This window comes from Chanodichthys erythropterus, chromosome 12 (assembly GCF_024489055.1).
Source record: "Chanodichthys erythropterus isolate Z2021 chromosome 12, ASM2448905v1, whole genome shotgun sequence".
NCBI lineage: Eukaryota > Metazoa > Chordata > Actinopteri > Cypriniformes > Xenocyprididae > Chanodichthys > Chanodichthys erythropterus.
In genome coordinates this window covers 38,304,955-38,316,161 of record NC_090232.1, presented here as the reverse complement: position 1 = coordinate 38,316,161, position 11,207 = coordinate 38,304,955, and the positions used below count along the sequence as shown (strand labels likewise).

Below are 11,207 nucleotides of genomic sequence, written 5' to 3'. Positions count from 1 at the left end.
GAGGGTTAGAAATGGGCAATCAGATAGCGATAGCAAAGTGGTGACTTAATGTGTAAGGGGACCCGTGGTGTATGTAGATAGACATGGATCATTCTAAAGTAATAAATACATAACGGTTCGTTATGAAAGCATAGTTATGTATATTATATTGCATTTCTGCAAATAGATCCTCCCAAAATTTACACTGCACCTTTAAATCCTTGTTTGGGTAAAAAGTCACAACTTTCTTTTAACACAATCTATGAAATTATTAAATGTTCAGAAATGTTGTAGATGCATCACCTAATTAACAGGTTTAGCAAGTTCAGCTACACAATTAGCAGGTGTGTAAAATCAAACATGCAGTTATGCAATCTTCTTAGACAAACATTTTTAATAGAAAGATGGAGTGACTCAGTGTGCCACTGTTGTGAGATGTCATCAGTCAGAGTAGTGAGTCTGGTGTGGAAGAATTTGACTGGCCTGCCCAAATCTGAACCCCATTGAAGGCTTTTGGGAGGAGCAAGGCTCCATCACATCTGATGCTCTTGTGCGTCTTGCAGAAGAGTGCAACTCACTATTGGTTTTGTGAAATGATATCGGCACATTGGGTGTGGTGTTTGAGTCACCCATACTGTTGATCATGCTGCAAATTAGATTTCTGGGGAATTGATACAGGCGAGCCTTTAAAAATAGATGCCCCGCCTACTAGTGACGTCAGAGCAAATAGGAAGAGGACAGCATGAAGGCGGATGGACTGTTGTTGTTTGGGACAGTTTAGTCAATGACAGGTCAATGCTGATCGCGATTGAATGGCAGCATCGGACAGTCGGCGGTCTTATGGGGATTTCGAGGGGAACAGATCTATCCCAAACGGCGAGGAAGTGCGCGATGTGAGGGATACCGGCGTACAGACGGATGCCAAAGTGCAAGGTTAGATTAGCCTGTCATAACCAGATCCCAGTGGAGATCTGAACTTTAAATTGCAGTGTTGTGTCAATCCCGTGTCATTTCTTCTTTAAACAGGCTATGCATTATTGGTTTTGTTCTTTATTTCCGACTGGTAGGCTATTATCTATTTTTATATATGCTCGTTTAATGATTATGTCAGCAACTTAATTTTAAAGAGCAATCTGATCACATATAACCTGTTCGAATTCTGAATCAGATTCTATACTAACATTTTCTTCATAAAGACTGACTAGTATCGTTTTCTACGATAGATACAATGCAGATTGTGTTCCAGTGCAGAATCGATATTCTTTTCCGCTTTTTGACACAATAACTAAAAAGACTCACTAGTCTACATCAATAAAAATATGCATTGAGAATATTTTACTAATAATAATAATATACATTCAAATATTATTATTACTTATTTGAGATAAAATTATTTATTTTATATAACTGTACTTTTCCACTAAATCCTAACCTTAATCAGTTATTGTATAAATATAGTGGCATTACTACTACTAATAATGATGATAAAATAATATTTAAATATTCAAAAATACATATGATAATATAATACAATATGATACATAATACATAAGTCTGATTATGTGCTTATTACACTTAAAAATAAAAATAATAAAAAAAAATTATTGTATAAAACAGTATTGTCTGATCTCATATTATTTGTGAACCACAAAACCAGTCAATTTTTTGAAATTGAGATTTATACATCACCTGAAAATTGAATAAATAAGCTTTCCATTGATGTGTGGTTTGTTAGGATTTGGCCGAGATACAACTATTTGAAAATCTGGAATCTGATGGTGCAAAAAAAAAATCAAAATATTGAGAAAATCACCTTTAAAGTTGTGCAAATGAAGTCCTTATCAATGCATATCCACTCACAAAAATACATTTTTAATACATTTTCAAAATATCTTCATAGAACATGATCTTAATATCCTAATGATTTTTGGCATAAAAGAAAAATTGATAATTTTGACCCATACAATGTATTGTTGGCTATTGCTACACTACAAATATGCCCGTGCGACTGGTCTTGTGGTCGAGGGTCACATTTATGCTTTATGAGTTTAAAATGTACAGCAATTATCAGTCTATCTCTATTTACACGTCCCTCTCATAGCACTGGAAATGTTATTTTAGTAGTTAAGCAAATGGTTTGTCACTAGTCTGTTCACATGATTTCTATTCTTTGTTTCAGGTCAGGGACCTCGGCTGTCCAAAGCCAATCTCTTCACATTGTTAAGTCTATGGATGGAACTTTTCCCCAAGAAAGAACCATGTCAGCGACAAAATGATCCTGTAGGCGTATTTTCATTTCCTCTAAAGTGATCCAGCATGTTTCAAAGATATAGCCATTTAAAATGCATTTAGGAAGCAATTATTCAGAAAAATGTGTTGTGTTACAATGGTATCCACCGGTGTAAAATGTCTGATTTGTATTTAATTCTGGGAAATATAATTCATGCACACTACAAGTTCATTAGCATCTCCTTTAGAGCACACGAGTCATTATATGCACAACAGGGACTCGGTCATGTGGGAAACTTTCCAATAATAAGTGCTGTATAGAAGTAGAAAGGCTGCTACATGCTCTGATTCATTAGCTGTATGGATATGAGGAGCCATGAGAGCAAGACGCTTACAAACTGACTCAGTGTCTACTTGTTTTATTTATTTTATTAAAAAAACAAAGAAGAAGTGAGAGGAAATATGTTTGTGTCCAGGCTGGAGACAGTGGTCTTGTGGTGGTCCATGAGCGCAGGGTTCTGGGTCTGCATTGCTCCAGTGTGCAGTTACATGCAGGACAGGTGGCTGTGGTCAAACATGGACCCCGACTGAAGGGATGTGACCTCTACTTCTCCAGAAAACCCTGTTCAACCTGCTTCAAGATGCTCATCAATGGTAAGATGATAACTGGTCTCTCTCTCTATGTATATATAAAATAATATATATAAATAATATAATATATATATATATATATATATATATTATATATAAAATATATATATAAAAAATTATATATATATATATATATATATATATATATATATATATATATATATATATAAAAACAAAAAAATTATATATATATATATATATATATATATATATATATATATATATATATATATAAAAACAAAAAAAAAAATATATATATATATAAAATAAATATATATATATATATATATAATATATATATATATAAAATATATATATATATATATATTATTCATTTATATATATATAATATATATTATTTATATTATATATTATTTATATATATATATTATATATTATTTATATTTATTATTTATTATTTATATATATATACACACACACACACTGACGGTCAAAAGTTTGGATTAATTCAGATTTTTAATGTTTTTGAAAGAAGTCTCTTTTGCATTTTTTACATACATGCATGTATGTATGTATGTGTATATATATATATATATATATATATATATATATAATATATATATATATATATATATTATATATATATATAATATAAATAAATATATATATATATAAAATATAATATAATATATATATATACACACACACACACACTGACGGTCAAAAGTTTGGATTAATTAAGATTTTTAATGTTTTTGAAAGAAGTCTCTTTTGCATTTTTTACAGTAAAACCCATGATATTGTGAATATTATTACAATTTAAAATATGTGGTTTCAATTTTAATGCATTTTAAAATGTAATTTATTCCTGTGGTCAAAGCTGAATTTTCAGCATCATTACTGCAGTCTTCAGTGTCACATGTACCTTCAGAAATCATTCTGATATGCTGATTTGCTGCTCAAGAAACATTTATTATTATTATAAATGTTGAAAACAGTTTTGCTGTTTCATTTTTGTGGAAACTTCGATACGTTTTTTTTTTTAGGATTCTTTGATGAATATAAGATTCAAAAGAACAGCATTTATTTGAAATAGAAATCTTTTGTAACATAAATGTCTTTACGGTCACTTGAATCCATTTAATGTATCCTTGTTTAATAATTAAAATGATTAATTTATAATTTAAAAAAAAATCTTTTAAACTTTTAAATGGTAGTGTATCAAAAATATTAAGCATCACAACTGTTTTCAACATTGATAATAATAAGAAACCTTACTTAAATCAGCATATTAGAATGATTTCTGAAGGATCATGTAACACTGAAGACGAGTAATGATGCTGAAGCTTTTACATTTAATCAAATAATAAATATATTTCACTAAATTACTGTTTTTACTGTATTTTTCATCAAATAAGCCTTTCTGAGACTTCTTACAAAAACATAAAATTTTTTATTTATTTCATATTTTATACTTGATTGCCTATCTCAGCCCTCTTTGTTCTCTCTCTTGCCTTTCCTCTCCTCTGTTCAGCTGGTGTGAACAGGATATCTTACTGGCCAGGTGATGCTGAGATCGGCCTGCTGTCAGGTAGACTCGATCATGCGGACTCCAGTCACCAGGAAGCCATTCTAGACGCCACAGCTGCAGAGCGACTGAAGTCCAACAGCAGACCCCACATCTGTGTGCTCCTGCAGCCTCTGGACAGCACCATGCTGCAGTTCGTGGAAGAATCCTCCCAAAACTGTGACTTCCTTGGCAAGATTGCGGCGGACAATCCTACTCTGGATGTTGCGGATATCTTTAGAAAAGAACGGTGGAACAACTTGAATGATTTCCTGGAAAAGTTCTTTATCAGTGATGAAGAACAGCATATGTATGTGCTGAACAAGATGGGACTGGAGAACTTTTGTGTGGAACCAAATTTTAGTAACTTAAGGCAGCATATGAGGAATCTCATTAGGATTCTCACGTCTGTGGCCGCGAGTGTTCCGGTTCTCCAAGACGAATATGGTTTCTTCATGAGACAGCCTTTAGGGACGGGTTCTCCAGCTTTACCTCAGGATGTGATACGGCACTGTATCATACAGGCCCGGTTATTGGCGTGTAGAACAGGTGAATTCTGTTTGATTACGTTTACTTTTTTATTTATTAACTGGCTTGACTAATTGACAACAAAATGTTCAGCTGTTATCAAAAATACACTAATTAAGACTCCAAAAGTAATGGCAAAAAGTGCCAACATAAATCTAGTGTCACTAAAAATTAGAGTCGACTCCGATTCCCGACTCCCTCAGTAGGAGTCAATGGGATCGTCTCCCGGAATCGACTCATTATTGACCCTCTTTTGAAATGGAGCAAATAAAGAATACAAGAATATGGGATTCTAAACAACAAAGAAATGCCACAATTTATCCAGACCACAAAGCAGATAGGAGGGAGAAACCCCTCATACGTGGCTGCTCCCAAATATATTGGGCTTTCCTTGCCATTAATGCTTGGATAACACACTTACGTCTCCTTCTATTAAAAATAATGGCTAGTGCAAGTGGCTGCCATGAACTTAAACCTGCTAACATCCAATGCTATAATTTTTGGAATGACATCGGAAGAGGAAAAAAGTATGTTTTAGTAGCGTAACATCAGTTAATGGAAACACTGTCATTTCGCAATGGCTTTTTAATCAACATTTAGAAAATATCACAACATTTTTACGCAAATCTGAAATGGAAACCCGGATGCATCAGAAGTTTTTACACACAATTAAATTTGGTTCATTCAAAATAAATCAGTTTAGTTGGGCCAACACAATTTAGTTGGTTTAGGTCAAATTAATTTACTTTAGTATGTTTAACGCAACTTTATTACATTAGTAAAAGTAAAAATCGTCATGTTGGTCTAGCTTATTTTTACTTTTTTTTTGTAACTTACAGGGACTTTGTGTTTAACGATAAACATATCTGCTTGTTTGAACATAATGTGTGTAATGAATAAATTAGAAAAAACTAGTCAGTACTGACATTAGATCAGCCTAAACACAGGCGCCACTCTTCTGCATAATGGTAACCACAAAATTCAAAAACATTACAGAAACTCCTCTAAATGTCCAACATAACTGAACATTAAACACTAACATAAACTAAAAATCTTTCCCTTTACTGAAAAACACATAAAATTACACTTTAATCCCTAAATTTACTCTCCTAATGCAATTCCTTGCAAAGCATGCTGGGAACTACAGATCCACTACCCAGATAGTAGTCAACAAAATTGATTCATGTAGTTTTAACACAAAGAATTACGTAAACATTTCCTTAATTTAAAGTAAATTAAGTACATTTTAAATGAGGTTAACTGAACACAATTAAATTGTTGTGACAAAATGTAAAAAAAAAATTACTTTAGCTTTTACTTTTAAGTTATTTTAGCTCATTTTAATTAAACTGAACAAGAGGCGAGAAAAATTGTGTAGGATGACTTTGTCTGAACTTAATTATAATTTAGGAATTTACTTAATGGCAAGACAGTTACCAACAGGTTGGAAATAAAGTGCTAAAGTTGAGTGAAGGATTGAGGGTGACCGCTAATATTAATTAGTTTTTAACCATATCTTGAAATGTGGATAAAATAATTCCAAGTTCTTTATCAAACAGAATGGAATGTTTTAAAGAGATACAGACCAACTAATGCCAAAATACATCACAGGATTCATAGTCCATTACTAATGCTGTTGATTTCCTGCCAAAATGATGCCATTTCATGGATGTCAGGATGCAAAGTTGAATCGAGGACACAGTTAAAATGCTTTAACTTTCCTTTTTTGTGTTGTCTCGATGTGTAGAGGATCCTAAAGTGGGAGTTGGTGCAGTTATTTGGGCAGAGGGAAAACAGGTGAGCCAAAAACCAAAATGAAAACTTGACTTTATGATTTTATGTATTTAAAAAATGAACACCTCTCTTTTTCCCCCTGAACTACCTCTTGCAGTCACAATGTGATGGCACAGGTCGGCTTTACCTAGTGGGCTGTGGATACAACGCCTATCCAGTGGGCTCACAGTACGCAGAATACCCTCAGTTGGATCACAAGCAGAAAGAGAGACAAAACAGGAAGTACCGATACATCCTCCATGCGGAGCAGAACGCGCTCACATTCAGGTGAGGCTCATGGGAAGAAACTGTCAGAAGAAATGTTGGCAACAAGAAAAAAAGGTGCAGTCACATTTACCATTGCTTGGCAAAATCCAGTCATTCCAAAAGGAATTTGGGAGTTCTGCTTGAGGGTGAAAAAGTTCCCCACACAGATTTCGCTTATTTGCTATGCTGATCAACATCGTGTTTGACTTCTGTACTTCTACACTATTGAGAGAGGACAATAGACCTTTTTTTGCACGTGAAAACTCATGTGGAGATGTGCTTTTATGCACTGAATATCAAGCCGTTCAAACTCATTCATGAATTCATTGATTTCATCAGCCTCCCACCTTCCCCTTTTATTTCCCTCCAATCTGCAGGAGTGCAGAGATAAAAGAAGAGGAGAACACAATGATGTTTGTGACCAAATGCCCGTGTGATGAGTGCGTTCCTCTGATTGGCTGTGCTGGAATAAAGCAGATCTACACTACAGACCTGGACAGCAACAAAGTCAAACACGACATCTCCTACCTCAGGTTCGACAAACTCAACGCCGTCCAAAAGTTCATTGTAAGTGCTGATGATAAATTATGAACTTAATGAAAATACATAAATACAGCGCTATGGTGCTTTTCTTTCTCTTTCTTTTTTACTTTTATGATCAATGATAACTATTACACTTGAAAATGTGTCTTTTTTTTTTAACTTTTTATATTTTTTCAGTGGCAACAGAAATCTGCTAGACATACTTCAGAACAAACTGCTCCGCCTACAGCAAGTGAGTGTTTTTGTGTCTGAGGGGTTGTTTACACGACACCGTTTTCAACTAACGTACACTTTTTATACGTTTGGCCGTTCATTTGAGCCGTACCGTGCAGTGGAAAAATGCCATTACACAACAACTGCGTTTTTGAGGCCTGAAAACGCAAAGTTTTGAAAACGGGCTTTTTAAAGCAAGTTTTGAAAACTATACAGTTATCGTCTCCGTGTAAACTGCAAAAAAAGGTGATGTCGTGCATTAGGTTTATTTGACAAGTTGTAAGGAACACATTCAATTCCAACCTTTAGTGTAATCGTTAGTTTTACTCGCGTTTTCTCAGTTCCTCTACTAAATCCAGTCACGCAGCAGCTTCTTTTGCCACTCAGTCCAGCTGAGGGAGCGCGCTTTCGGCGGGAAAGTCGATGCATACCAAAGACTCTAGAATAACACAAGACGTGTCACTCGTATTGTTTTGAATGGGAGAAAGTGTAACGCGCAATATGGCGGAATAAGTCCCGCCTTCTAAAGCCAAGAGCCAATCGCCGACTGGTAAAGTCATCGCGTCACTTCAGCGGCCGTTAGAATCACCGGTTTCTATAGAAACAGTCAGACTCGCGCCTCCTAAGAGACGCGCATTTAGGTCTGCGCATGCGCTTTATCTTGATCCAGCCTGAAATTTTTTTTTTTTTTTTGTCATGATTCGAGCGTTTAGAAACTAAATTTATGAGTCGGTTGTTGTTAGATTTCATTGGTGATTTCAAATATCAAATTTAATCGTAAGGTTGACGAACAGTTTTGGAGAATCTGATGTTTCCCCATTCAAAGAGATAGGAGCGTTTCAAAGATGGCCGCCGAGTGAAATGACTTGTCTTAAAGGGACTTTCTTTTACTGTCTATGGTGCATACCCTCTACATGTTTGTATGGTAGTGTTACTTCACAAAGTGACATCGCCAACTACTGGCCTGGCAGCATAATACAGCATTTAGTCATTTTCCCAGATCCATGTGAACAGGGATCTTTTTGACAACGTTGACGTTTGTACGCAAAAGTTTTAAAAAAGTGTTTTTAGTACATCGTTGTCATTTATACTACGGGGCTGGTGAATGCTCGAATCTGATTGGTTGACCAACGTTCTAAGGTGTGGATTTATTTTCAGGGAAACGCACGGCTGAAGTAGTTCTAGCAGGTCTTGACCGCATTGCAGTTCCAAATCACTTCGCCACATGATTTCAGTTAGTTCAATAGCAGTGTTGCCAAGTCCGCGTTTTTGGGCTACTTTTACCCTGTTGTCACTGGTTGTTTTTAACATCCACATGTTGAAGCGACCACAAATAACATGATATTTAGCCCCTGGGATGCAAATTTTACCAGGGAACCCTGCCAAAAACGCAGATTTTACCCCCTGGCACTGTAGTAAAAGCAGAATAATTGAGTCCAGACTGTTGAATTCTTAGAAAATAGGCAAGTGATATGGCAGTTACATTGCCAAAACTGTAGTTTATTTAATACAAAAAAGTTCCCTTTCAGCAGTCTTTTATCAGTGTGATGCAGTTCAGTATGTTTTTAATAATTGTCACATGTCTGTGTACTTTTTTGATCTTGTTTACCAAGATCAACATTTTAGGTTAAAATGTGTAAATAAAAGTGTGTCTTTTGATCCTGTGACTGCTCACCATGTTTTCACCATTTTTTTTTTCTTTTCAAATATTCAACGCAGTCTCTTAAGTTCTTAAAAGCTGCATGCAATAATAATAGGTGGAATATAGCATAGAATACACCCTGAACATGTTTATTTTTGTTTGTTTGTTTTGCAGATGGCTGCATGAAACGAAGAGATGAGGAAACACATTTTCAGTGCAATAAGAGACTGAGATCATAGAAAACATTTGAAAAGCTCCTCTCATCTTAAAATGTAATCAAAGTCTTTCAGTTTGTTTTATTAGTTTTCTGTAAAAGAAAAATGTAATTATGTGCATTTGAGCAACTGTGATTTTAAAATTGCACACAAAACTAAAGATTTTAAACTTGCTAAATTGAAAGGACAAAAATAACTGAATACATTAAGAACAAATCTAAATGAATAATTTTAGTGTACAGATTTACACTATATACAGTACCCAATGTGCTTTTGTTTTCTTTTAAAAAGGAGTCAGTGATACTGCCAATGCTTCACTTGTTCTTTATTGATATGGTACTATTAGCACTTCAGATGGAAACTGCAAATGTATGTGTAGTAGGAAAAAATGTCATTCAAATTTTGAACTCACGGTTTGGCATTTTCAATGTAATTGCTGACAAATATATTCAATAAATTTGGCTCAGATGGATATTTTAAATTGGAACCTAGTTGCCTTGAGTACAAATCAATTTGCTTCACACTTTGAGCATGTAATCACATAAAACTAAAGGAAAAAAAAATACTGAATCAATCAACTGTAGAGGAAAAAAATAATGAAATTTAATGAATTTTCTTCAACAGCATAACTCAAATATAGCGAGTTAAAGAGGTTCATTGCTTAATCAAGCTAAATATGCTCAATGAGAACATATTAAAAACAAAAAGAAATTAAGCTCCCCCTTCCAAAATTTCTTCTCAAATAATAAAAAGAGTAAATTAACAACTCAAGAACAAAAGGCACCTGTTTTGTACGTTTGAATCCTCATTTCATCTTGTTTTTCAGCTATGCAACAATCTACTTCTGTCAAAATCATCATAGACATCAGATTATGGGTTATAGCACAAAATACATACTACAGTAAAAGGAATACTATAGTATAGAAATGAATACTACAGCTGCACGACAGTATAAGAAGTACTTTAGTATGATGTACTAAAGTTAACAAATCCTATAGCACTAAGGGCACTATAGTATAGAGCATACAATAGTAATGCCAAAGCACTATAGATTTACCTCACTGATCTACATGAAATCTACAAGTTGGAATATACACCGGTTCACTTAGTGCCAAAGTTGATTTTTCAAGATTCTTCTAAAATGGCAACCACCTTAAGAGTAAAATCAGCTTTAGGTAAACATCAAATAAAAATATATAAAACAAAACAGCGATGTTTTCGGATCAGAAAAACGGCCTGGCAGCAACTCAAAAATGTACACGAAGACCCACACATGCGCTTCCTTTTTCAGCTCAGATGAACAATAATCAAAAATACTGATAAATGAATTCTTCCTTCTAAATAATTCTTATAAAACACAAACAGAATAAGGAGAACAGGGAGGAAATGATCAGGTTTGTAGTGTTCTGAATAAAGCACAAGCTAATCAAATAAAAAAACGCCAATGCAAGTCATACTGACGCCCGAGAAAAGAAGACGGAAAGGAGGAATGCAAGAATGAAGATTAGTGCAGTTACAAGATATCAAGAGAAAATCATAACAGCTCATAATTGATCGTTTGGGAATTTCAGCAACATCCAAACAACACAATCTCTTTTGAATGTGGTGCTGTTGATGCAAGGGAGAGCGTGGAGTGTCC

The 11,207-nt window shown here is 34.4% G+C and overlaps 1 protein-coding gene across 2 annotated transcripts; it reads left to right on the top strand.

The window, feature by feature from the left end:
• Positions 1 to 709: 709 nt before the first annotated feature.
• On the top strand, positions 710 to 9,732 carry cdadc1 (cytidine and dCMP deaminase domain containing 1). Of its 2 annotated transcripts, none has more exons than XM_067402958.1 (9): positions 710 to 912; positions 2,159 to 2,259; positions 2,685 to 2,862; positions 4,355 to 4,936; positions 6,663 to 6,712; positions 6,807 to 6,976; positions 7,333 to 7,488; positions 7,676 to 7,730; positions 9,528 to 9,732. In XM_067402958.1, the coding sequence occupies exons 1-9, from the start codon at positions 792 to 794 to the stop codon at positions 9,537 to 9,539; spliced, it is 1,425 nt and encodes a 474-aa protein (XP_067259059.1). In that variant the 5' UTR covers positions 710 to 791; the 3' UTR covers positions 9,540 to 9,732. The 2 variants fall into 2 exon arrangements, with proteins under 2 accessions (XP_067259059.1, XP_067259057.1); XM_067402956.1 differs by having other exon boundaries at positions 7,333 to 7,522.
• The last annotated feature ends 1,475 nt before the right edge of the window (positions 9,733 to 11,207 follow it).